Here is a 27,768-nt window from a genome sequence, read left to right as displayed (position 1 = left end):
AAAAACATGAAGCAGGGTCGGTAGGAGGCTACTAGGAAGAGACATGAAGGCAAAGATGCTCACTATTTTGCTGCTTTTACAAAAATGAGTCATCTGCACCAGGTGTAGTGGTGCACACCTGTAATCCCAGCAACCTGGGAGGCTGAGACAGGAGGATAAAGTTTGAGGCCAGCCTCAGCAACTTAGTAAAATCCTGCCCCAAAAGAAAAAATAAAGGGCACGGGATATGGCTTAGTGGTACAGTAACCCTGCATTTAATACCCAGAACCGCCCCCCAAAAAAATCACCTGGTTTAAGACCTGAGATCAGAACGCCACCTGACACTAGCCCAGAGCTGTCTGCACCTTTTATCAGAATTCAGTTATTCTACAAGAAACTGGACCAGAGCACTCACGACAAAACGTGCCCCGTGCAAAACACTAGCACCTGGCGCCTGGGCTCGGCACTCCGTTGGAGGCGGCTGCAGATGCTCAGCGCAGGTGCAGAGCGGGGTCCCACACCCCCACGACCGGCTCTTCGCCAAGGTGCTGCTTCAGAACACGAGGTACAACCAGGGGCAGGCTTAATTTTTATAACAAAAAGAAAAATCACACAATCAGCTTAAAAGTCACAACCTGCAGGCCCCTGGTTTGCTTGGCTCATGAGCTGCACCTAGTCACTGCAACACGGGGACAGTGGCTTCTCCTCTTGAGGCTGGCGCACACTTGCTGGCCCAGGGCCCAGGTCCACGTGCACAAGGCACCCCTTCTCACAGGAGGCTGCGCACAGCTGCAGCATGGAGGGGCCGGTCCCCCCATCCTCGCCACCCTTGGGAGAGCCAGAAGGACCAGGCTCGGGTACCCAGCTTTTTTCTGGCTCCCACACAGCAGCCAAGTCCGCCTTCCTGTCCCGCCGGCTCCTTCCAAGCACCCTGCAGAGAGGCACCGATTTTGCTGACTTGTTTTTACCTATTCCAGGTATGGGGCTGAGCTGGCCCTTGCTGTGCTGAGGCCAGGCTGGACGCACGGTGAGCGCCTGTCCCAATGCCCCGCGGTTCCTTAGACTCAGAGCCACCGCGGTGAGAACATGCTCTGGAGAACTGCCCGTGGGAGGACCCAGGGGAACTGGCAGTGGTTTGGCGGTGACAACAGTTTAATAATGTCACAGAGTAACCTGGTGACATCTGATTCCTGCCAGTAACTCACAGCGAGAGACAAAGAGGACCGCTAGGAGACCTCGCAAAGCTTCACATTCCACAACCCCAGAGAACGTCAAGGTGCCTGCTCCTCACTCCTCACTCCTGGCTCCACTCCGTACGAGAGGCTGATGGGCGCAAGGCTTCTGGAAGGCCCGTTTGTTTCACTCTCTGCTGGCAGCCAGATGAAGCCCCAGCCTGGCCAGGTGTGTCCCAGTGCCACCCACACCTGATCCCCTGATGCTCATGCCAGAGCCTGCCGGCTTCACTGCCAACAAACCAGTGCCATCAATCAGTCTTCCCTGTACCCCCATGTCACAGCCCTGCCCCCGGTACCCCCATGTTATAGCCCTGCCCCGCTCCCTGTGAATGTGTTATGCACTGAACAAGCAAGAGACCACTCTGACCCGAGCAGCTGCCCCTCATGCTTCCTAGCACCTGGCGGTAGCTGGAGACGCTTTTCACTCTGCACCAGGGAAATGCAGGTTGGAAGAGCTGCGACACCCTGCCCCATGGACACAACTCCTTGCACACTTCCTGCAGGCACAGGAGGGCTGATGCCAGCTACGCCCCTCTAAGGGTAGGAGAAGGGCTGGATTCCAGGCCCTTCCTAAGCCAGAGACCAGTTACCAGGGAAGGGACCCCAGGTGGCAGAAGAGTTTTCCTATGTCACTCCTGATTTTGAGCCTACTTGATCCAAGTCCGTGAGATGTGCCTCCTAAAATAAAACCAACCAACAAATGCATCCCTTCCTCTAGAGAAGGTAACAGCAGGATTGTGTCCTTGACCCTAAGCGTCACACTCAAAGCTACAGCAAGGCCGGGGGTCCTCGCGCCCCCGCACTATCTTGCACTGTGGGGGGGGGGGGGTGCACAAAGTAAGTTCTCAGGGCTCAAAAGCAGACCTAAAACCACCTGCAAGATGAGCAGGAGTCAGAGGGAAGGACAGTGGCCACGGGAACCCTTCTTTCAGGAGCTGACCCCTGCTGACCCCACAGTAGGCATAGGGCCTGGCGCAGCCTCATTCTTTCTCCATGTGGGTCCCCCATCCCACCCCAAGCTGGGCACTGAACCACGTGGACACACACTGCAATCACACAGAGGGCTGTGGACAGTTATGACCATTTCACAGTGGAATCAGCTCACTGGCAGGACAGGAAGGGCACTAAGCCACTAAGGATAAGCCACCTGAACCAAATCCTAATATGAGCTCTAGATGTAGAGTTTAGCACCCGAGAGCTGCCGTGGAAGGACCCAGGGGAACTGGCAGTGGTTTGGCGGTGACAACAGTTTAATAATGTCACAGAGTAACCTGGTGACATCTGATTCCTTATCTCTTTTCTGGCCATATTTTAAAAATGCAATCTTGTTTGGAGTTTGGCAGAAACCACAGGGCTCTGAGCACAATTTAAAGTGAAATGTCATCTCTTGTCCACTGGAAATAAATAGAAAAGAGAAAAATATCCCCCCCCCCTCCCCCGGCACTGTGTCTGCACCGACCCGCGGAGTGTCAACAACGTACCTGGCTATTTGCGCAGTGTTTAATCATAAATGGATCCGAGCGCTCTCCCAAGTGGGAACAGAGCGAAGTCTCGCCTATCTGAGGGTGACAGATCAGCAAGGCAGGAGGATAGCGAGGAGCCCTTGGGCTGGAGCTGAGGCCAGGTTGCTGGGACATTTAAATCACACACAGGGACGTTTTCAAGACACACAGCCTGTCAAGAGGAGCTGCATGGAACAGCAGAGGAACAAGGGTAACTGTCCCAAGACCAGTGACAAGGACAAACCGAAAACCAAGAAACGGAGGAAATCCAGGGTGTGGAACTGCTGTGGTTCTGGGTAGGGGGATGGAGCAGCTCCCTCTGGGTCTAGTGTCCCCTAAAAGCAGCTGCGGCTTGTGAGCCCATCCCAGAACTGGTGCCCCTTGCACTGCAGTGTGGCCACCTGGTGTGGCAATGCTGAAGCCCCCTGTGCCGGCAGGCTTTCTCCCTATCCAGGCAGAAAGCCAAACCTGGGTGCACTAATTTATCTGAAGGCCAAGGCCATTTTTTTTTTTATTCCAAGTATACGTAAAATAGTCCTCTAAAAAAATTTACAATACTCCTAACTCAAATGCCAATTAAAAGATGGATCGAGGGCACCAAATCTGAAGTTTACTGTGTGGGTTTTTTTAAATAAGCAGTCAATTGCCAGGCACAGTGATGCATGCCGGAAATCCCAGAGACTTTGGAGGCTGAGGCAGGAGGATCCCAAGTTCAAGGCCAGCCTCATCAACTGAGACCCTGTCATGAAATGAAAAAGTAAAAGGGCTGGGGATGTAGCTCAGTGGTAGAGCATCCCTGGGTTCAATCCCCAGCACACACAAAAAATAATGAGTAGCCAGCTGAGATTGCAGATCCTAGGTCGGAGACTCAGGTCTCTGTACTTTCTAGGAGTCTCTCCATGATCAGACGGAAGCACCATCTACATTGTATCTCAGATGAGGAAACCCAGGCTTAGGGGAGTGAGAGTAATTGTCCACAGGCCTCAAAGCAGCAAATGATGAATTTTATTCATGCTTCAACATTCTAACTCCTCATATGGGGAAACAAAGAAACTGAATTTTCTTAAAAACTTTTTTGCTTGACAATAAAATCAAAACCATAAAAAGTCCTGCTGAACTAACTCTCCACTGTGGGGCCTGGAGAATCCCGTACCCTGCCTGTTGCTCCCCTAATGCCCCAGTGTAACCCCAACTTCCAGTCTTGTCCTGGGGTGTTCCTGAGAGCCAGCCACCACTCCCAGGTGAGGTCATTCAACCCTCTGGCAGGAGCTACCTTTGGGCCCATTTTACAGGAGAGACATTGTTACCTGAACAGGGAGAGGACGCAGAGGACGTTGCCACGTGAGTCAGAGTCATCGATCACCCATTACATTGTGGGATTTCACTGCGCAGATGTTCAAACCAGACACAATATGCAACTGGATTTTTTTTTTTAATCAGGTGAATTAAAACCTTATCGTGGCAGAACGAGTCTGCCATCTTGCTGGTTCAGTTCCCTGGAACCTCTTCTTTTCTGGCAGACCCCACATGCCTGCCACTAACCTGGTATCTGTGTGTGGGCTCTGCAGACAAGGTCTGTGCTGCCGGTTGAAGTCTGCGTCCACCAGGCCACCAGACAGCAGCCGGGGTCGGCTGTGACCTGCCAGAGGTGGCCTGTGCGCGGTGAGTGTCCAGCCTTTAATTCACCAACACTTATTAAGCCCTTCTGTGCCAGGTCCTGTATAAGCCCTAAGAATAGAAATCAAACAGTCCCTCAGAGAAGACAGGGCTGGCCATCAGCTGGGCAGTGCAACCCACGATGAGGAGACAGGACGAAACTGGGGTGTGGAAACCTCCAACAGACGTGCATGGCCGAGCGGGGGGCTCTCCAAGGAATTGTCCCCCAGGCGCGCAGCAGTCAAGTGAACACCCTTTGGGGGCAAATCACTGTACTTTATTACATCAGTGTACACACTAGGTCGCCTTTGTGCTGTTGTGTCATGTAAAATTCAAACAAAACAGAAAACTCTAGGCTCTGGAGCTTAGCTGGGCTCTGACCTGTGCTCCCCAGGGGAGTGCTTATCCCAGCCCAGCTCTGATTTGCATGTGAAGTCTGTTTCCCCAAACTAGCAGCCATTGATAAAACCTGATCAAAGACCACTGGGGGTGCTGGAGGAAAGCTGGCTGACTGCAGCTGTTTACAAAGCAACAGGGACCGGCCTTTGTTTAGAGACCTAGATAAAGTCTAGATAAAACCCAGTCTAAAGAGAACCCAGCTGTGGGGATCAGCACCAAAGAGAATGCGGGAAAAGGCACTATTTGGTTTAAGACTCCAAGAGAACATGCCAGAGGGTCCTGCTGGGAAGAGGCCCACGCTGGCCTTCCTGACCCAGCCCCTCAGCCCCAGGCTCTGGGGCAACCACCACCTCTACAGTCACATGGATTTCTGAAAATGTGTGAAAAACTGAGATTCAGTGGCAAACCTCGTCACACATCATAAGAACGGCCTGGAAAGACAGGGCGGGAGCAGCTCAGGAGGCCCCAGGAGTATCCAGGGACTGCTCTCCAGCCACCTCCTCTGCCTGCTCAGAGAGCTGCGTCTCTAAATAGATTTTAATACTAGGAAGGAGAAATTACCCGTTTGGGGAAACTGGGTCATAAAACAGATTAATAACACTGAATGATCGCCCGGGAGCAGCCAGGTTTCCAGTGCTACAGGATACACTAAACTAGTTTAATTGTTATGCAAATCGCACCCTCAATCCCATCAATTCCTCCCCAACGGCCCATTCATCAGCACAGTTTTCCCTGAAATCAAAACTGAGCCAGAGCTGTTCACCAGGGCCCACCGCCCCACACAGCCCTCCCTAGGCGTCCTAAATGTCCAGTGACTCTCCTTCGGGGTCTGTCCCCATAGCACTGCAGCCTTACAAGAAATGGGTAAGTTAGGGAGAAGCATCAGGAGCTCCCTGAGGTTGACCTGTCCAGCGTGGTCTACTCTACAGACCCCACGGAGGACAGAGGCAGGAAACCTCAGGATCTTGGTTTTTATTTTTAAGCAGAAAGGGCAACAGAATTCAATTAGCACGTGAAGCAGCCTAATTACTTCCTTGAGGAATTGTTTCCACAGCATTTAAGATGCAGGAGATCAAACACCATGGAATGTCCTTCCCCAAGAAAGGACCAGAGGAGAACAAAGGCACCACAACCAGCAGTGTCCAAACCAGTAAGGGAAGGGCCCACCAAACTCAGGATTCAAAGACGACTTAGGCTCCCAGGAAAGGAGATCACCCTCCCTTAAGCTGCATCCCAACGCAGGCTGCCTTGCGGGTTTCTAAGGCTGCGTCTGCTAGTCCTAGACACTTGTCCACTAGGCAGGCAGACACTTGTCCACCAGGCAGGCGGTTCAGAAAGAGCCACACACCGCATGCTGCTCTTTGCAGAGGACAGCACTGTCCAACCCGGGCTGAGGGTGGAGGCTGGGTGCCTGCACTAGGCTTGCACAGGTGAGGTGGAGAATGGGACATGCAGACCCCAACCCCTGCACTGGGCTGAGCAGGGAGTCTTGCTGGGGACCAGCCAGCCTGCCTTCCACAGACACACTTCTAACTTAGGGAACCAAAAAACTTACCTACCCTTTTAAACAGAGCATTCATATAGGAAAGGTGTTTTAAAAAATACTCTAGTGTCCCTCACCAATAAGGACTTGGATGTTCAGAGGCTATAACGATGCAAATATGCAAATACGCAGCTCAGTGAAGTCCCCACAGTGGACTTTTTTGGGCAACAGACAGAGGCACCTTGGTGGAGAGCTGTGTGTGCCTTTTCTCCTTCCCACATTTCTATGTTTTCCAGTTTTTTCCATAAGCACACATGCCACATGACATTTTGGTCAAGGACAGGCTATGTGTACCAAGGGGGTCCCATGGGTCCTATGGCCTGGTGACGCTGTAGCATCCTAGTTAGTGTGAGCACAGGCTGCAGCTCAGAGCGATAAGGTCAGCTGAGGTTGTGCTTCTGGAAGGTTCTCTTCTATAATGTGGAGCGTCACTGGGTCATGGAGAAGTCTGAAATAATTAAGCTACGTAGATATATAACATGAAGGCTAAAGCACCTTTTTAAAGCTTTCTTTTAAAAAAAAACTGACTCCTACAAAAACAAATCACCTATAAAATTTGACTTAGAAAACCATGCATGCAGGCCGACCTGAGAAACTTTAATTTCTTAAGTTCAAGCTTTGACTTTCTATTAACTCTACCATACTAATAATCCGGAGTCCTCAGGGAAAAAGTCATTTTGGATGGATGAGTTCTCCAAAGCAACCATCAGCTGTTCTATTAAAAAAGAAAAAACAAAACCAAAATAAGGCTCAGTGGCAGAGCCCTGGCCTAGCAAGCAGGAGGCCCCGGGTTCCATCTCCAGCACCGCAGGACGGACCCTGCCCCTTTCGACAGTTATCTTGATCAGCCTACATCCTATTCCCTGGCTTCTTAGATACAGTGACAACACAGAATCATGATTCATAAAGCTGAGAAGACGAGCGCTGCCTGACTTACAAGCACAAGCTGATGAAAGCCCTGCTTTAAAGAGGTAAATGCAGACACGGTGTTGGTGGCCATGTGCGGGATCCTAGTGACAGCTAAACATGAGGAGCTGATCAGAGGCTGAGAGCCATGGGCACACTGGGGTTTGGGTATCTGCATGAGACCCCCACATCCCCGATGGCCCGTGGGAGATGAGGGAAACGGACAGCCTAAGAGCCACCCACGACCACACGGAGGGCCAGGAGCCACCGCGTCCTGGAGGAGTTGAGGCTGGGCCTGGGCAAGGGGCTGCAACAGCTCCCCCAGGCCCAGACCCCAGCACACCCTCCAGGGGCAGTCGGGCCAGGGAGAGTGCCAGCGCTCACCTCCTCCATGTCCCTTGTTACTCACTCCAGTGACATGGCCAGCAGGGTCAAGGGCCCATGTGAGTCCTTACAAATAATGACAGAAACGCTTCTATACACAGTTCTGACCTCAACAGAACGTGTGGAACAGTGGAGAGGAAGGGAGAAGTGAAATGACACATTTTTTTAAAAAGGCACAACCATAAACCACACTAAGAAACACAGTCCCCAGGAGGGGTCCTGAGGGATGGGGTCCACATGGCAGACAGCGGGCAGAGACACTCAGCATGTAGTGGGAAGGGCAGGAGCAGAGGGCGATGCAGGCCACGGTGCAGGGGCAATGGCAGAGATGGGCACTTGGTGGGAGGGGCAGCTGAAGGCTCAGGACGCCCATGAAAAGGGACATGATGCCAAAAACATCTAAATTAACATTAAATTAAGTGGAAGCACAGGTTCAGACTGGCTGCAATGCACAAAGACCCCAGAAATGGATGGGGGGCAAGGAGTGAGTTCACGGGGATGGCATGGGGGGGTACCAGGGCTGGGCGGGGCATCAGTGTCTCACCGGCAGAGATTCTACCTGGGAAAATGTAAACTCTGGAGGTGGGCGGTGGTGACGGCTGCACAGCAGTGGGAAGATGCCTGAGGCCCCAGACACTCAAGGTGGCAATTTCATTTCTATTTCACCAGATAATGATGATGATGATGGTAACCACTGGGAGCTGTGAGGTGGCTGGGGTGGCAGACGGGAGAAGGGGTGCAGGACCTTGTGGAGGGGTGGCCAGATAGCCCTGGACAGGAAACCCAGAGAGGCTACCCTGAGGCTCCTGCTGTCACCACGCTCACAGGTGGCTCCAGCTCATCCTGGTCAACCCAGGGCCAGTCTCTGTGCCCCTACCACAGGCCACGCAGCAGCCTCTGACCAGAGACAGCCTTGCTTAACACCGTGCGAGATGCCAGGCCTGAGAGCTGTGGCCCACGCCTGTGGTACCAACAACCTGGGAGGCGGAGACTGGGAAACAGTAAGTTCAAGGCCAGCCTGGGACCCCAGAGAGACCCTATCTCAAAGCAGAAGATAAAAAGGGCCGAGGAAGAAGCTCATCGGAACGATGCCCCTCAGTTCAAAAACAAAAAAAAGGGAAATGTCCCAAACTGCCCAGTGACACCAACCATGAATCTCCCTGGCACTTAAAAAACAAAACAAAAAATCACAGAAAAATTAAATTTGCTGGCTGATACGATCCCCTAAATCCCACTAACTAAATGTAAGGGGAAAAACGTTACGGGAAATCCCATAATTTGAGGCAGATGAAGGGGCATGAGGCCCGTCTCCCCCAGGCACTACAAGAAGCAAGAGGGCTCCCTCGGACAAGCGGGGCCAGCCCCCACCTGGAGGATGACTGGCGCCCTCCAGACAGAAGGAGCCAGAACACAGCCAGGTTGGAGAGAGAGGAGTGGCTTAACATCACCTGCCCTCCAGACGCCAGGCTGGGCACGGGCTGCGGGGCTGTGTGGGGACTGCAGCAGCACCCCCCAGCCTGTGGATCCCACATACCCTGCAGACGCACGGCAGGCTCTATCTGCCCTGCGGCTCCCTCATCTTCTACCTTGCCCAGTTACCCGTGAGGCCCTGGCAAGGACGCCCTTGCTGGGAAGTCCCCCGCACACCCCAGGGTTAGTGGTTCCAACCTTCATGCCCCAGTGAGCCCTCACTGGACTAAGTGTCCCCTCACTGGACTGAGTGTCCCAGGGAACACATCTGCTTAGGAGATAGGGGCACCTGTCGTCTCACAGGGCTGTGGGTGGCTGTGGACAGCCATGGCACAGGGAGGACACTCTCTCAGCTGGAGAGGTTCTTTCATTTCCTTGCTGCTAGTGGTAGGCAGTGCGGGGCCAGCTCTGCTCCCCCAGCCCTGCGAGTCACCCTCTGCATCTCGGGCTCCACTGCTTCCCTTGGCATCTTTGTAGCCCGCAAACAGGACTCGGCTGGGGCTAGAGAGAACCAAGGGAGCTGATGCGATGCCACAGTCTCCTAGGAGCTGTGATGACCCTCCGTCACCCAGGCTCCGCTTCTCAGTCTCTGAAACAGGACTCTGGTTCACAGAGAAGGGAAAAGACGCCCCAAGAGCTGCGGTCACTAGAGCTCGCAGGGTCAGACCTGCAGTTGCGCCTTGAGGTGTCTGAGTAACCTGTATTTTATGAAGAGAGTGAGAGGAAAAGTTCCAAATGTGGACGCGGCACACATTTCCCTACCGGGCTCGGTCTTGCTGCACCTACAGTAACGCGGAGGGCGCGCTTCCTCGTGGGCTCACCCATGTCACCGGCTCCCACAGGCCACTTTTCCTCTCCCCAACGAAACCCCGGTTCCAGCAGCCCAGAGAGCCCTACGCAGGCCGACACTCCGTTTTCATTTCTATGTGGTCACAATATTCTGAAAGACATGGCTAAAAGGCTTCCCAAGAACTGGAGGGACAGCGGGTTGTCTGATGGCTTTTGAATGTGGTGGGGCACAGTCCCCCACCTGGGGCTTCCCCAAGATAATCTGGCTTTACCAGTCAAGCTTCCAGTTCTGCCACAGATGACAAGAACAATTCCCTGCACCTGGGCATGGCCTGGCAATCTGTCCCTGGGACGGCCCTCACACCTCACCTCTCTGAGCCATCTGAGGCTCCCTCCCTGCCTGGGAACCCCGAAGCCAACTCACTCTGGGCTGGTGTCCCTCTGGCTGCTCACCATGCCTGGGCTCTGACCCCCCTCGTCACCAGGCACTTACAGGTGACCAAGATCTGAGCTGCAGAGCCACCTCCTCAGAGAGGACGCTACGCCTGAAATGCCCAAAGGAGCACCACCCGAGCGCACAGTCAGCCTGCTGATGTACGCCAGACCTGCCTTCTGCTGGCATGCAAGGGGCCGGAGGAGGAGCCCAGGGAGACTTTCATATGTGTTCGGTTCCAGCACAGAGGTGTCCAGGAGCGGTCACACGCAGCCGCTAGCTCAAGAGGGGTGAGCTGGAGAGGAGACCCTGGGCTGGGCACAGGAACCAGAGCCTGACCCAGAGGGTGAAGTGGTGGGAGTAAACCTGGCCTTCTCTGGGACAGAAAGCCAATGTCAGTGCTCGAGAACAAGAGAAAGGGACGCAAGGGGCACCAGGCCTGGCCAAGGCTGGAGTCCGAAGGCGGGCCGTGAAGACAGTGGCCCTGCCTGACCGCGGCCCTGGGGTGCAGGCCACAAGCCACGGCTTAGGGGTGTTAGAGTCCAACGCTCCACAGAGACGCCCTCAGATAGCTGGGGAGAGCCGGATGCAGGGCCAGAAAGGAGCTGCTGCTGGAGAAGAGGATGGCGATGGGGACCCTGGACCTCGACTCCATCTGCAACAGGCTGTTATGCTTCCTCCAAAAAAGGGCCCGAGGGGCTGGGCTTGTGGCTCAGTGGTAAAGCACTCACCCTACAGGTGGAAGGTGCTGGGTTCAATCCTCAGCATACCATAAAAATAAAATAAGGGCATGTGTCCATCTACAACCAAAAAATATCAAAGCTGGGGGCTGGGCTGGGGCTCAGTGGTACAGCACTCGCCTAGCATGTGTGAGGCCCTGGGTCCGGTCCCCAGCACCACATAGAACTAAATAAAGGTCTTGTTTCATCTACAACTAAAAAAAGGGCTCACAAGGGCTGAGGATGTGGCTCAAGTGGTAACGCACTTGCCTGGCATGCGCCAGGCGCTGGGTTCGATCCTCAGCACCACATACAAATAAAATAAAGATGTTGTGTCCACCAAAAACTAAAAAATAAGTATTAAAAAAAATTCTCTCTCTCTCTCTCTCTTAAAAAAAATGCGACAAAATGGCAAGAGCATCAACTCTTAGTGGATGCGCAGCAATTGCTAAATTATCCTTTGTATTTTCCTGTGTTTTAAAAATACCTTAAAAATATGAATTCCACCATCCACTTGGTGCTTTGGTCCATGACTCCTAACCTCTCTGCACCCCGGCTTGGGGTCAAAGCCCTTCAAGGATGGCGCTGGCTGAAGCCTGTGGCTCACCTGGGACCCGAACACTCCTGGAGACTTCCCTGTGCCCTCCCCAGGCTTCAGCCAGTCCTGGTGCCCTCCAAAGGTCATTCAAAGGCATTAAAGGTAAAACCTGAGTTCATCTTCTCCAATCCTCTGTACTTTGAGCTCCTGTTCTCTAGACAAACACAAAGAAACAAAACACGACCATTCTGCTTGATTATACAGCCTTCAGAGCCTGCAGGGAACTTAGAGACAGGCAGCCCATCCTCCAGCCAGTGTACCTGTCAGCTGACGGCCACCTCTGCTGGAACAGGCCGGGACGGAGAAGCTGGGGCCCTCCATGGTCCCTCACCGCAGAACACACCCCACTTCCACATCCATAGGCCCCACAGAGCAGGGACAGTCTCTTGTGCTTGGGAACAAGGACAGTAATGATGGTGATGATGATGTGCGGACTTGGGGATTAAGACACTATCTGTGAGCCAGGCATGGAAGGCCCTCTGACCCATCTCCTGCAATTCCCACATCTCCCTGGGAAGTGGGCAATGTGAGAATCTTATGGATGGGGAATTGGGCTCAGACACCAGGCTACTTGCCCAAGGGCACCCAGCTAACCTGACTTAGCTGGATTTTTTTAAAGCTAAGCAAATTAAGCTCCAATCATTCCTCAGATTATTTCTGCATTCAGCTCTCTGCCATTTGTTTATTCATTCTGCCAACGACTGTTTACAAAGTACCTAGTGTCTGGCACACACTGGGGTCACAGCAGTAAACCAGAAAAGTGTGGTGTTCCTTCAATAACTCTTTTTTTTTTTTTTTTTTTGTACCAGGGATAGAACTCAGGGGCACCTGACCACTGAGCCACATCCCCAGCTCTATTTTGGATTTTATTTAGAGACAAGATCTCACTGAGTTGCTTAGCACCTCACTTTTGTTGAGGCTGTCTTTGAATTTTCGATCCTCCTTCCTCAGCCTCCCGGGCTGCTGGGATTGCTGGGGTTACAGGCATATACCACCGCATCCAGCTTCCCATAACTCTTAAACGCATATCAGACAAACAGAACTTCAGACCACCATAACAGTCACAGGGCTACAGAGCTTGGTGGGTGCTCTGGGACCAAACCAAAGGCCCCTTGATGGAAGTGGCTTTTTAAAAATTTACTTATTCTTAGTTTTTTTTGAGATGGGATCTCGTTAAGTTGCCCCAACTGGCCTCTAACTCCTGGGCTCAAGGGATCCTTCTGCCTCAGCCTCCCAAGGAGCTGGGACCACAGGGGTGTGCTACCACACTGGAGAGGAGGTGTCTCCTAAGTGGTCAAAGCTGCTTTCTCTCTGAAACCCCTCCAGAGGTTCCTTTTCCACTAGCTACAAGAAAGGAGCCCCTCGTCACCCTGTTTGTTCAATGTTATTTGGAAGTTTTTTCCAGCCAATTAAACAAAAAGAAACGAAATATAAAACAGTGGAAGAGAGACAAAGTAAACTTCACTTGTAGATGAAGACCGTGGCCTAGGAAGTGCAGCCCAGGAACTGAAGGCCTGTTACTAGAAACAGTAAATACACTAGATACAAAACTTTCTCCACCAGGCCCCACCCAGACATCACTGCTAATTACACAAGAAGCAACAGTAACTGGCTGGTGGGGAGCCAGAGAGCACCTAAGCCAGGGATGGCAACTGGCCGGGACAGCCTGAGAAGGCACACGTTGCTTTCTGGTATTTCAAGCAGAGGTGTTCAATCTGATTCTAATCAGGATTTTATCACATCAGACAAATCTACACGAGATAGGATATCTGGCCTGTCTTCTTTAAAAATGCCAAGATCAATAAAGACAACAAAGGAACTGACCCAGGTTGGGGAGACCAGAGAGACGTGACAGCAAACTCGACCCTTCATCCTGGATTGCGTCCTGCACCAGGGACAGAACACACTGAAGGTGCTCCTGGGACAGCTGATGAAACTGGTACACGGACTTCATATCAAATTACGAGCACCCATCCATGCTAAATTTCCCGAACTTAGTGAGATCAACGTTACATAAGATGCCCTTATTTACAGAAAATCTAGGCTGCGGTGTCAAGTGGGGGGAAGGATATGTACAGTTCACTCCTAAAAGCACATGCACAGAGAAAAGCTAAAGTAAATGTGGCAGAAGGCTAAAAAGGAACAAATCTGGGCAGAGGATGGGTGAGTTGTTTGTACTAATCTTAAAACTTTCTTGAAAGCTTATTTTTTTAATGTTAAGATTTTTTTTAAGTTGGTATTATAAAACTCATACCAAAGAAAAGCACACAGCCAACTTTTCCTAACACTAACTCTTTAGAAAGTAATGAGGAAAAAAGATCCATTCACACTATGAAAACAAATACATAAAACACCTAGGATTAAACATGACAAGAAAAATAGGGCTCTGTCTGAAGCAAACCAGTACTGCAGGGTGCTGGCCTGGAGAGCAGCCCACGAGGGGCACTGTGCACTCTGCTCCTGTCAAGGGCAGAAGGAAACAGTGCAGGCCCGTGAGCCACAGGGCCTCGGTCCCAGTTAAGCAGCACAGATGACAAACAGACAGCTGGGCATGATGTGTTCCAATAAAACTTTATTTATAAATACAGATGGCTGGCAGGCTTCTGTCCACAGGCTGCAGCTGGCTGCCCTGATCTAAAATGGACTGGCTAGCTGTTAAGTGAACCGCTGTCATCCCTTTCCTGGGCACATTGCCCTTCCCTGGAGTGGCCAGGGGCTGGGCTCTGATCACTAGCATGAGTGGGCCTGGCCCATCTTCCCTGGGACCCACCTCTCCTCTGGTGCCAGCCTGCAGAGCTGAGTGGGGGCCAGCGGAGTCTCCCAACAGTGCCACCCCCTGCCCTTGTGGGACTCGCAGGCAATACCCAATGTTCACCCCAACATGTAGTGGGTGCCATGGCAGGTCCAGGTCCTGTGAGCCAAAAGCACAGCACTGCGAGGGCTTGTCAGACAAGTGCCACCCGGTTGGAACAGGAGCCATGTGGGCGGCAGTCAGGGGCAGGCAGATGTGCCACACCCACTGTCTACCAAGGAAACATCTGCAAGGACATGAATGAAATACGAAGGACCTGCACTCACATGCAACCGTAACACCAGGGAACACAGAGGCCCCTCTGTGGAGCCCCTAAGCAGCACACCTACCCCCGCCCCGCTCTCCGCAGAAATCTTCCTTTGGATGTAAGTCATCCAAATCTGGATTCAAGAGGGCAATAAAGGGACCATGGAAGACACCCGCTCCAACTGAGGCCACAGTGACAGGGACAGAGGACAGCTGTCCATCTGTGCAGCAACCAGGCACTCCAAAAGAGCCTTTAACACGGGGCAGGCTTGCAGGGCCTCCCCACAGCCTGGGCCACCTCCACCACCTCCAATCACACTGCAGAAAACCAGGCTGCCCTGAGGCAGACGTAGACAGAGGGGCCACACTCAGAGCTCTATGGGCTCTTGGGCACTCTGGGTACAGCGGCACCTGAGACTGTCCCAAGTTACCTTGAACACTGGAAAGGAGTGAACACCTTGGCTCCTCAGTCGTGTCAGCCACGTTCCAAATGCTTGCTGGCCCCACATGGCCCACAGCTAGACAGTGCAGCTGTAGAAAGTTGGAGACTCTCCATGGCATCCCTATGGCCAGACCAAGGGTAGGCAGGCCTGGAAAAATCTGTCCACATCACAACTGAAGAGGAAAATGCAATTGCAAAGACAGCCGAGCAGCTGGCAAGGTCTGCTCGTGGGTTAGAACCTAACTGGGGCTCTGTGTGCTCCGGACCGGTCCTGACCCAACAGAGAGCCAGGTGCTCCAAGGGCAGGAATCTTCTTCAGGCTGAGATGAGTCTGTTCCCAACCGCAGGGACGTACCTGCCAGGCAGACAGGATCCCTGTGTCCTGAGGCAGAGGAATACCCTCCATGCTTCCCTCCTCCAACTCACGCCCGCCACCCCAGCCTGCTCTCCCCAGCATCAGCTTTCATCTGACATTTCAAGACTGGCTCCGAGGAATGACCAGGGTTATAGATCACTTCCCACTCAGGACAGCCCAGCTACTGCTTCCTGGGAACACATGGCATTCATTTTGTCAGCATGACGGAAGGGACACTTCTGGGAAGGCTCTCTGGCCCCTCGGCCCTGCAGCACCTCTGAGCCTGGCTCACCCTCCAGGACCAGGTGGGAGTGTGCTCGGCTGAGTCTGTAGCTTACTGCGCCCAGACCCCACGGACTCCCATGTCACAGCCACAACTATCAAAGTCGACCACACGGCCCAGCCACAGGGAAGGCAGCACCGGACTCCCTGTGTGCATCCTGGACACTGCCAACCCCACCCCAAGCTTCAACCCTGGAGCTAGAGCCACACGGTGGAAGAGCAGTTGCCTGAATTGGCTTAGGTGAGGAGAGGACGAAAAGCAGGCCTCCCAGGGTCCCCATACTGTAGTGGGTGGGAGAAAACACATTTTTATAAAATACAAAAGTGGTAGTTCTAACAGTGTGCTTAGAAAAGTCTCATGAAGAATCCCAAACAACAGTCGCTGTCGCCTAAAAATGCACGGGGTAGCTGACATTGCCCAAGACCCCTGTGGAGCCCCCTGGCCCTGCCTTGCCCGCCCACCCTGCTACCCCTGGCAGAAAGGGAGAGGGAGGCCCACAGGCCCACCTGCTCAGGGGAACCGACAACCTGAGAGAACGGAGGAGTGCCACTGTGCCATAACACTGCTGCGGTCACCCGAATCATGCCACAAGGCACCAGGCAGGCCAGTGACTGCAGTCTGCTCCGGTGCAAGGTTTCCACTTTTATATTCAAAGGGACCAAGTTTAAGTACCAACTGAACCTAAGGCGGCACGGACTTTTCTTTGTACGGTAAGATGCACTGGTGTGAGCCTGCACACCTCAGTAGGTACCTTTCCCGTGGCCAACGCAGGATGTCATAAAACCATGCGTGGGGTTAAGAAGGTCACTCGTGAATGCAAGACAGCAATGGATTTTAATGTAATCTGTAGTCTGGCACCAGAGCCCACGACACAGCTCAGAGTCCATTTTGCAACTAGTCTGTAAGAAACCGGAGTCTTGGTGAGATGTCAGGAGCTTCAGTCACCTGAAAAGCCGCTAAAAGCCCCCGCCACTCCAGCCACACGTCTGCGGCCACATCGTCTTCATGTCCTTCGGCCAAAGTGACACACCCAAAGCAGAGGCAGCTATGAGAGTCCAGCAGTGTCTGTCAGCCAGGCGCTGAAGACGTGTGAAGGAGAAGGAGAAAAAATGACCCTTATTCTAATTTTGTTTTCCTTTGGGAAATAGAGGTTTTTTTCCATGGAAGTTATTTTTGAAATATGCTTATTATTGCTATTTTTAGCTTAATAAATATGTGTTTTAATTTCTCATATGGTAAACATTCACAGACATATCTCACATAAACCAAAGTACTTTGAGGTCCCCAGGAACATGTAAGGGCACACAAGGGCCCTGAACCAACCCCTGTGAGCTGCTATGTAGGTAGAGTATGTCCAGGCAGTGCCACCAGAGAGCCGGCCCTGGGCTGGTGAGGTGGCAGGGGGCGAAGAGCAGGTACTGGGACGCCAGTGAAGTTTCTGAGCATCGCAGCAATCAGATCAGAGCTCAGCTCTGCAGCACCAGGAAGAACGAGTCAGTACCTCTGAGGGAATAAATGGAGGCCAGTTTGCGCCCTTGAGACAAGGTTAGACACGGGCCAGATGACTGGGGGCAAACAGGAGTCTTTTCAACCAAGTCACGTACAAAATGTCCATCTCCATTTTCTGTCTATTGACCAGCTTCCTCTACCCACCAGAAATCTACCCACCAACTCTCTGCGCATGGGTCACCTGAGGGAAGCGATCCTGCCAGGGCCAGCCCAGCCTCAGACACCAAGCCACACACAGCACGCCTCCTGGTTTCCCTTGTAAACTCACAAGCTGTGTTCACATACACACTGTGGTTTTCTTTCTTTTTACCAACTGGTAACATCTTACCAGGAAACCAGAACTCTTGAAGTGATCATCCCAATGAAAATTAACTAGGAAATCTCCTAACAAATAGCAATGTTAACAGTCTACTTCCAGGAAATCAAAGTAAAAGCATTTCAAATAAGCCTCTCATTTTAATATGAAATGCTTTAAATGTGGGGTAATTATGGTAATGAGGCATTGCTGCAATTTGAGTTGTCATTAATTTAGCAAGTTTATCCCCTGACATTCACAAGATGCAAAAACAGCAAATAGTAAATTACTATAACTCTAAAGCAAATGCTTTGGTTTCATTTCAGCACATAACTTTAAACATAGCTGAGTCTTTTTCAAAAATATTAAATATGAACCCCATTAAGACTCTCCCTTATGCCCTTTTAGGTCCTACCAACCCACCACCTCAATCTTCCAGCAGCGTAACAAAGGCCTCCACACATTTACTCTAAGTCCGTTTCAACACGCACTGCAGGATAAATGACATTCTTTCCACGGACTGATTTTTAAGACTCTATGAACTTTGTTATGAATGGGTGTAAACTCAAAACTCTCAGTGTGAATGAGACCCTAGGAGATGGTTAATGTTATAGCAAGAACTCGATGGACCGCTGCCCCGATTTGCCACATTTCCACAACTTGTTGTTGTTGTTGTTGCAATACTTGGGATCGAACCCAGGGGTGCTGTATCACTGAGCAACATCCCCAGCCCTTTTTAATTTTTCATTTTGAGACAGGGCCTCACTATTGCTGAGGCTGGTCTTGAACTTGCCATCTTCCTGTCTCAGCCTCCTGAGTCTCTGCTATTACAGGCATGTGCTGCAGCAACTGGCTCTCCCCAAATTTTTAAAGCAAGCCTCTAACAAGATGACGGTTTAACTGAACAAACACACCCAACGCACAATCACAGCCAACTTAGCAAGAAAGAAAGGAACAGGAGACACTGTACTTCCTATTCTGCCTGGATGACCAGACACACACACACACACACACACACACACACACACACACAAAAGCCAAGAAAAGCCAAGGCCTCTCCTCTCTGCCACACAGCGCCCCACCAGCCTGCCCGGGCTGGCTATGCCGCCTCCTCCTCCCACCCTCGGGCTGAGCCCTCCTCCCCCTATCCAGTCACTGGGGAAGACCTTCCTCCTCAGATGGTCTTTCACCTGGATCTGCCCCACTGCGGCCCCAGGTCCAGTAAGCCAGGCTGGATGACTGTCAGGTCCCTTACGTGGCTTCTGCTGCCCTTACAGCTACCACAAGCCCACCCCTCCCCACGTGGCTCTGCCCATCTTCACTCCAGGCCCCCTCTGCGTGGAGACGAGAACAGCACAACCCTGGTCCTCACGGCTTCTGGCTCTGACCACTGGAAAGTGGTGGATCTGACACTCTCTCGTCCCAAGTGCAAAACTCAGCTCAGCACAGACGCCATTCCTGGCCAACCAGCTGTGACCCAGCAGCTCCCTCCGGGGAGGCAGTGCTGAAGAAGGAGTGCCGTGACTGTCCTTGGATGCTACACAATGGACACTCAGACAAACTTGCGGTCTTTGTCAAGTCTATGGCATTTTCCAATTAATTTGAAAATAACCATGTCGTACAGATAACTAGTGCATGATGGTTAAAAACTAATTGAACATATTTCAATTGGCCAGTCAAAACAGCAACAAGAAACTATGTTATATATGTTTTTATTGGGTCTAAAATAATTATTTGTGTAGTAAAACGCTCTGGTGGTTACAACTAATTGCTTTTTATCACGGCACAAGTGCAGGAGCTGGGATCCATAACACCCGCCACTCACCGCAGCCTTTTCAGCAGGTAGAACGCGTCGGCACTGCTAAGCACCTAGGGCTGGCGGCTGGCAGGAGCCATGAGAGGACAGGAGAGAATAAATTAAGGGACTCAGGCAACAACTATCCAAAGCTGCTAATGTTACAAAAAGGAGCCCAACAGAACATTTTCGCTGCCTGGCAGACACACATGGCAAGACCTGCCATGCAGTTTGGGCAATAAATAAGTAAACAAACAAACAAACTGGAGTTTGATCAGCTCTCCAGATCCAACAGTCAATTTACAGGAATGACAGGGGACCGGGGCAGATGCCACAGGAATCCAATTTGTAAGAGGAGCTGTGGAAACTTGCACATGACAGATGACCCTCTTCCTTCCATGGATAAGCTGAAGCAGGAAAAAAAAGAGGGTGACATGGAGCCTGCAGATTGAGAGATCCAGGAGGCCCAGCCACCAAGCCCCCAGCAGAACCTCCTTGGGATTTCAATTCAAGAAAAGGCACAGGAGGAAGAAAATCCCCTCGAAGTGAGGGAAACCTGAACCCGGAGTGGAGAGATGACAGCAGGGAACTAAATTCTCAGGTGTGACAATGACGCTGTGGTTAAGTTTTTTTTTAAAAAAAGAATCCTTCAATTTTAGTGATATGACATCTGTGATTTGCTTCTAAGTAACTCCGGGAGGCGGAAGGCAGAACGGGGATGCAGATGGAAAAGGGTGGCCATAAGATGGTGACTGTGGACACGAGGTGATGGGTCTATGAAACTCCACTACTCTGTTTTTATGTTTGAAATTTTCCATAACAAAAAAAGAATGTTTTTAGAAAGTAACCATGTTCCTTACAGAAAATTTGGACAATAAAGACAAGTATAAAGTTAATAATAATAAAAAAAAAAGTCAAAAAAGTCTCATAAATCTTGCCACTCAAAGCTACCGCAAAGGGAAGTTTTGAAACTATTCAAGTGCTCAAGACTTCCTACAAAGGGACTGGGGAAAGGACTGCAAAGGAGGAGGAAGAGCAAAGAAGGGCCGTGAAAGGGTATTTCAAGTTCACCAGTCATATCTAATTCAAATTCTGAATTAAGTGGTGTCAAAGACTACACACACACACACACACACACACACACACAATGTAACCTAAGAAGACTGCCACATTTCAGGAAACAAAGCCAAATCTATAACAATGTTTTGCCCCTATAGAAACTACAAGTCCACTTAGTCATCGATTTGTTCATTCAACAAGTATAAGTGAGTTGCTGTTACTGCTTGCCAGTGCCTGCACCGAGGCTAATTAAAGGTGACAGATTCTCAGCCCGAGCCTCAAGGAGAGCTTAGGGGCTAGAAAAAGTGCTACCACTGAGGCACATGCAGTCCTGCCAAGCCCACCTGAAGTCTTGCCAAGCCCACCTGAAGAAGCCACTGAATCAGAGCTGACGCATGCTCCTTTGGGCCTAGCTGCTCTGGTGTGATTTTTCTACCACAGGGTCAGGCTCTGCGGTGCACCAAGTTCAGCTCTGAGCAGTGTCACAGGTTGTTTTCCCCCCCCACCACCAATAATTTAAAATGCGGAAGATTGGAAAAGTTATACTTCTAGTAACAATTGGGGGTGAAGTCTGATTTTCTTCCCAAGTGGGAGATGCACAGGGGAGTGCATGCAAATGTCACCCAGGTGGCTGTCACCTGTACTAAGGATGGGGAAAGAGGAGGCTAAGGACAAGACTGCTTTGGGAATCAATACAATGCAAAACCAGCAATACAAAACCATTCCGTCCAATGAATTCACACATGTTCAAGTCAACAAAACTCGAATGCCACAAGAGAGAACTCGCAGCTAAGGCAAAGAAATTCATAGCTTCAAATGTTAATGGCAAAAGTGGACACCAAAGCCCTAGGGAACAGACATGGTAAGTGTTGCGGTGACTTTAGTCAGTAATGCATTTCCCATTCAGAGTGACGAAAATGTTCACAACCCACTTCCTTGCTCTGAATTCACTGAAATTTCTTGATTATTTTCAATGTGATCGTCCTAAGAAACCTGACCTAACTCTTAAACAGAAGTTCACAACATCCTGTTCCATATACGCGATTACTTAGCTTCCTAAAGGAAAAGAGAATGTGCACCCGCTGGAACTGTTCAACTATTGTTAACAGGCTTCAGCAGTTTGCAGAACAAATGTCTTTTCTCTAGGAGGGCAGACACGGGCATCCGCTTACTAGTTTTCCTCCTGCACCCTGGTTCTGTTCTACCATTTGGGTCTCTGCTAACACGGATGGTGCTCAGAAGTACAGTTGAAATCAAATAAATACAGACGGCACAGTGAGGCGCAGTACTTGGTACACGTCTAAAGCACAAACTCAGTGGCCACACATTTTCGGACAGCTAAGCCAGCGCTCCCAAACACACCCACTGAGATACCAATTCCTTGAAGTACAGATTTTGAGGCACCGTGTGCACCAATAAACTTTCAAAAATAATAGGCTTGAATTGGCCAATTTGGTAGATGACCAGGAGGACCCTGTGGGTTGAAACTTTCCCATGTTACGGAGAAAACACGAGTATGAACACCTCATTCAAGATCCGGTAACTGGGCACCAGGTAAGGGGTGGCTAGGGCAGGAAAACCTGAAAAGAGGGCTGTAGAATCCGAGCTACATGAAGGTACAGAGACAGGCCTCTAGGGGCCTGGGGGACGTGGAGAGCAGTGTTTACCTGTCATTTTCTCACTGGAGGAGTCTGGGCCTGGGACACCCTTAACATGGCAATGGACCCAGTGTGTAGGTTATGAGAGAGGAAAAGAACTGTTATCTGCCAAGTCCTGACTTTACAAGTGCACACCTTTCAGGTTTGGAAAATGAAGGTGTACTTTCCCTCTCACACCCTAAGTTGGGGTGAGTCACTGTTGATGTTGAAAATCATTCAATAAAGTGTCTACAACAAACATGCCCGACCCTAAAAGGGGAGCAGTTTAAAGAAAGAAAGGCAGGGCCTGGGAGTTAGTCCAGCAAAGACTCCCTGGATTCCAGTGCTCCTAAATGTGTTATGAGACAGACAGACGACTCTTGGGTGTATACAACCGGCACTGAAAGGTACACACACTAGTGAGGGGTTGGAGGCAATTACGGAATAGAAAAAGAAAGTGTAGCAGAGGAAGTGAGTAATCTGCCAGGCTTTCTCCTAGAGCACAGACTTCAAGTCCCCGAGGTCCCCTGAAGTCCCCAAGGGCTGAGGGCAGCACATGGGGTGGGGAACTGCAGGGCAGGGAAGGGGCAGTGCACCAATCAGATGGTCAGTGGTCTAAAAGGACTCTGACACAAGGGTCCCAGTTCCGGTGGCTAAGGCCTCCCATTCCCTACTACCTCTGACCTCAGGTTACACTGAGGCACTCATTTCCTGTCATGGCCCCTCCCTGCCCAGCTGACCCTCGGCTTCAGACCTGCCCCTAACACAGGGATTATGGGGTGGGGGATCCCATCCAGGGACCACTGGTACCAGGCTATCCCCTCCAGGACAATCATGGTCTGGGGTGGGGAAGGGTGATATGGGTGATCCAGACCTGGGGCCTAGAGGTATTATCCTGAAGTCAAGACCGGGAGGGCGTGGAGAGTGACCCCAAGACCCAGGCTCAGCTGGGGTGACACTGGCAGGAGTGTACCTGGGGATCTAGGTTGTCAAGGGTCCAGAGTAACCACAGAGACTAAGACAAGTGGAGGTTGAGGTTGATCACAGTGGTTGAGACCTGGGGGTAACTGGGGTCGGGCTGATGCTGGGGACTCAGGCTGAATACCGTCAGGGGTGGTCCCAGAGGTTCAGTCCTGATGGGGTCAGGGGTCGACTCTGGGAGTTCAGACTAGGTGGAAGTGTGTGTGTGGGGGGTGACCCCAAGGATTCAGGCCTGATGGGGTGGGCGTGGGGGTAACCCTGAGGTTCAGGCCAGTATGGGGGCCCCCGGGGATTCAGATTGGGCAGGGTCATAGCCAGGGTGATCTCGGGGGTAACCCTGGGGATACGGGCCTGGTGGGGTCACAGCGGGAGTTAACCCCAGGGATTCGGTATCTGGGATGATCCTGGGGGGATTCAGGACTGGAGGAATTGGGGTCCGGGGTGATCCGCGAGATTCAGGCCTAGCGGGGTTGCAGCGGGGCTAACCCCAGAGGTTCTGGCCCAGTGGGGGTCGACGTCGAGGATGGTCTCCGGGGTTCAAAACGGGAGGGGTTGGGGTGGTGCCGGGGGCTCAGGGCCGGCCCTGGGGGTTCAAGGCGAACGGTGTCGCAGCGGCTACGACCCCGGGGGTCCGGCGGGGCGGGGCGGGGCGGGACTCACTGCTTGGGCAGCTGCAGGGCGGGCGCGCCGCGCCGCTGGAAGGCCCCGTCCACGAAGACGCCGTTCTTGCCGAGGCAGCGCAGGTAGAAGTGCGGCTCCTGGAAGCTGAGCTGCAGGTGGCGCCGCGAGATGAAGCTCGACAGGCCCATGCTCAGGTCCACCGAGCCCTGCGACGAGTTGCGGCCGATGGTGACGCTGGTCTGCCGCATGAGGAACTCGAACTCTCGGCCCTCTAGGCGCGCCAGCGCTGGCCCCGGGCTCTGCCGCACCGAGGCCGCCGCCGCCGCCACTAGCGCCGGCGCCGCGCCCGCCGGGGCGCCGGGCGGCAGCGGCAGCGGCAGCGGCGGCGGCGGCCCGGGCGGGGGCTGGGCGGGCGGCGGCGGAGACGCGGCGGGCCCGGGCGCGGGCGGCGTGGCGGCGGGGAGGGCGGCGGCCGCGGCGCACAGCACGGGGCTGCAGGGCGCCGAGCGCAGCGCCAGCAGGGCGCGGGCGCCGCTGTCCTCGCCGACTTCGGCCATGTTCGCGCAGCTCCGAGCGGCTCCGGCGGCGGCGAGGCGGCGCGGGGCGGGGCGCGCGGCGCGCGCGGAAACCCGGGCCGGACGCGGAGCGGAGCGCCGCGCAGCAGCAGCTGCCGGCGGGCGGGGGCCGGGAGGCGCCGCTCCCTCCCCGCTGCGCGCGGCCCCGGCTCGCCCCGGCTTGCAGCAGCGCGTGCCCGTGCCTCCATCCCGGCGGCCCCCCAAGTTTTGCCCTAGGGTCACCGGAAAAAGGGGGACATGCTCAAAGGCGTCTCCTGGGACCCGATGACTCCACCTCCCCCCCAACTCCGAAGTGAGAGCCTACTTGAGAACCCCAGTTGGGAGTTTCACACAGTCGCGGAAGATCAAGGTTGAGGGAGGACGCTGGTGATCCAGCCCGACCCCCTCTTGTTCTTTTTGGAACCATTCAACAAATACGCAGAGGACTAAGATGCCCGAACACAGACCTTAGCTGCAAACAGGGAATGGCCACTTTGGGCATTACTCAAATCCCTTTAGGACAGCAGGGTCCTGGTCCTGTATTGTTAATTCAGCCAAGTCCCCCTAAAAAAAAAAAAAAGTGGTCTCCTCTTTTAATAACTGTTTTTTTTTTAATTTTATCACAGGCTAAGGTTTATTTTCTTATGAAGATAATTACAATGCCATTATATTAATAACTGTTGAGTATGAAAAAGTAGACACAGCTCCCAGCCGGATGGAGCTTACAGTCTCTTGGGAGTTACAGACACGTTAAAATCAGAGACACAGACTGACACATGTAAAATCACAACGACCCAATGTTTGGTGGGGGGCGTGCTGCATAGCGCCACGCAGGAGGGAGAAGGGAGACCTGACCATCTATGGTGGGAAGCTTCCCTACCTTCTTCCCACCTCCCAGCCACACACGAATCCAAGCACTACGTTATTGAGTATATGGATGTGAAGAGAGGAAGTTGCTGGCAGAAGTATGTGTTTGGGATGCAAGGGACTCATTTTCATGAGAAGCTGCAGCAACAGACCCTACTTAATTGAGAAGGAATCTCTTCTCTAAGTAAAGACACATGAGCCAAAGCCCAAAGGGTGAATTGGCACTAACTGGGGGAGTAGTTGGGAGTGTAGGGGGACAGTGTCCAGCCAAGGAACATATGTGCTGAAGATGTGTGCCTTGGGGCAGTGGATAGAAGTCTTCTGTGTGTGGAGCAGAGTGATCAAGTCAGCTGAACCAAATGAGGTTAAGGAGGACTGCAGGACTGTGTTGGGTCCTATATGGATCTGGTTCTCCCCCCCAAAAGCATGGAGGGTGTGCACATCCCTGTATTTTAAAATCCACCCACTCTGGCTACCAGGGAGCCTGACTTCACAAAGGGTCAAAGTGATCCATGGGAGGCTGGTTAGGAAGCTGCTGGACTGAAGAGATGGGCTTAAGGAGAGAGATGGAGAGAAGCCAAGGGATTTGAGAAGTATCGAGCTCATACCAAGTGATTCACACCAACATGGTAGGCATATAGGATGGTGTCGCTGCCATGGGAGAAAATATGGTAGTTCCTCGAAGTCGTATATAGCAGTCCTATATAATGCAGAATTCTACTTCTGGGTATAAATACCAAACAACTGAAAGTTGGATCTTGAAGAGATGTTGGTACACTCACCTTCACAGCAGCGTTATTCACAACAGCTAAGATGTGGATGTCACCCAGATGCCCATCCATACCTGCACATCATCCAGTGATATATTATTCAGCCTTAAAAAGGAGTGGAAATTTGACAGGTGCTATAACATGGGTGAGTCTTGAGAACACCATGCTCAGTGCAACTAAACAGATGCAATAAAAAGGACAGATACTGTGTGATTCCACTTCTGTGAGGTCCTAGGGTGATTAGATTCATGGAGACAGAAAGTAGAATAGTGAGTCCCGGGGGAGGGGGAAGACAAGTCAATATTTAATAGTTTAATAGGGACAGACTTTCTGTTTGCAGGGATGAGAAAGTTCTGGAGATGGATGGTGGTGATGGCTGCACAACAGTCTGAATGTGCTTTAATATCACTGAACTGTCCTCTTAAAAATGGTTCAGATTGGAAACTTTATATTATATATGATTTACCACAAATTAAAGGGGGGAGGAAATTTACATAAAACTCCAAGATTACTTCCTCTGGCTCATCTGATGTGACTTGTCACTTTTAAAAAAATTGTTTTTAATTGTTGATGGACCTTTATTTTACACATTTATTTATATGTGGTGATGAGAATCAAACCCAGTGCCTCATACATGCGAGGCAAACGCTCTACCACTGAGCCACAACCCCAGCCCCTGACTTGTTCACTCTTTTAATGGCAGGACCGTTTTGTGACCAGAGGCTTGTATATGCTTCCAGGCATGTCAGGGCTGACTTAATATTAAATGTGAAGAATTATGCACAGACTGACAAACTTAGATGATTCTTTGCTGAGTAGCAAGAAACTGTATGACAATAATGCCCAGAGATTGCAGCTCACTGTGACCTTGACAAGTCTAGACATCTATTTGTTTGCAATCCCTTTTTCCTTAAAAAGAAAGTCATTGGGCTGGGGATGTGGCTCAAGCGGTAGCGCGCTCACCTGGCATGCGTGCGGCCCGAGTTCGATCCTCAGCACCACATACAAACAAAGATGTTGTGTCTGCCAATAACTAAAAAAAAAAAAAAAAAAATTAAAATTCTCAAAATAAATAAATAAATAAATCTTATAAAAAAAAAAGAAAGTTATTGGTATATTGACAACTACCAAAGAGAAGGTAAGAAAGGGGCCAATAAAAAGTCATTAAACAACCAAAATATGTAAACAGAATTCTTCATTCACTCCCTTCAGGTCTAGAGGGCACGCTAAAGCTGTCTCACAAAGATGGAGTCCCGTAATAGCCAGACTCCTACTATGATAGGCTGACAACTGAAATAGAAAGAAATAATAATAATAGAAAGAAAGATATAATCCACTAAAAAATAGACAAAAGGTATGAACAGGTACTTCACGAAAGAAGGTATACAGGTGACAGACAAACCTATGAAAAGATGTTCAACATTATTCATGAATAGTGTGCAAATTAAAATCACAATGGCCTGTCACTACACATCTGTTAACGTTGCTTAAAAAAACACACAGGCCTGAGACAGGAGGATCGCAGGTTCAAAGCTATCCTCAGCAACGGCGAGGCACTAAGCAACTCAGTGAGACCCTGTCTTTAAATAAAATACAAAATAGGACTGGGGATGTGGCTCAATGATTTAGTGCCCCTGAGTTCAATCCCCAGTCCCTCACTCCAAAAAAAAAAAAAAAAACAAAAAAAAAACCACACACACACACACACACACAGAACTGACAATATCAACACCTGGAGAAAAGGTGGAGCAACCAGAACTCTCACCCATTGCTGACATGCAGAATGGTACTGACCCTTCACGAACCAGTTTGGCAGTAATATCTTGTATCTTGTATACTACTCTTACTGTAGGGCTCCTAACTGCATTCCAAGGTGTTCACCCAAGTGAAATGAAAACTCGGATTGACACAATGACCTATACATGAATA

The 27,768-nt window shown here is 51.3% G+C and overlaps 1 protein-coding gene across 1 annotated transcript in view; it reads right to left on the bottom strand.

Moving 5' to 3' along the window:
- The window catches only part of Foxk1 (forkhead box K1), a 61,782-nt gene extending 37,577 nt beyond the window's left edge, over positions 1–24,205 (bottom strand). The window contains exon 1 of the mRNA XM_046453620.1: positions 23,688–24,205. Within this exon, the coding sequence (XP_046309576.1) occupies positions 23,688–24,205 (518 nt within the window). The remainder of the gene's footprint in view (positions 1–23,687) is intronic.
- Between the last annotated feature and the right edge of the window lie 3,563 nt (positions 24,206–27,768).

The sequence above is a fragment of the Marmota monax genome, unplaced genomic scaffold (assembly GCF_021218885.2).
Source record: "Marmota monax isolate L192 unplaced genomic scaffold, Marmota_monax_Labrador192_F-V1.1 WCK01_AAM20220418_F8-fsc00148, whole genome shotgun sequence".
In the NCBI taxonomy this organism is placed as follows: Eukaryota; Metazoa; Chordata; class Mammalia; order Rodentia; family Sciuridae; genus Marmota; species Marmota monax.
Note: the sequence above shows the minus strand (reverse complement) of the source record. Positions and strands in the feature narration are given on the sequence as shown.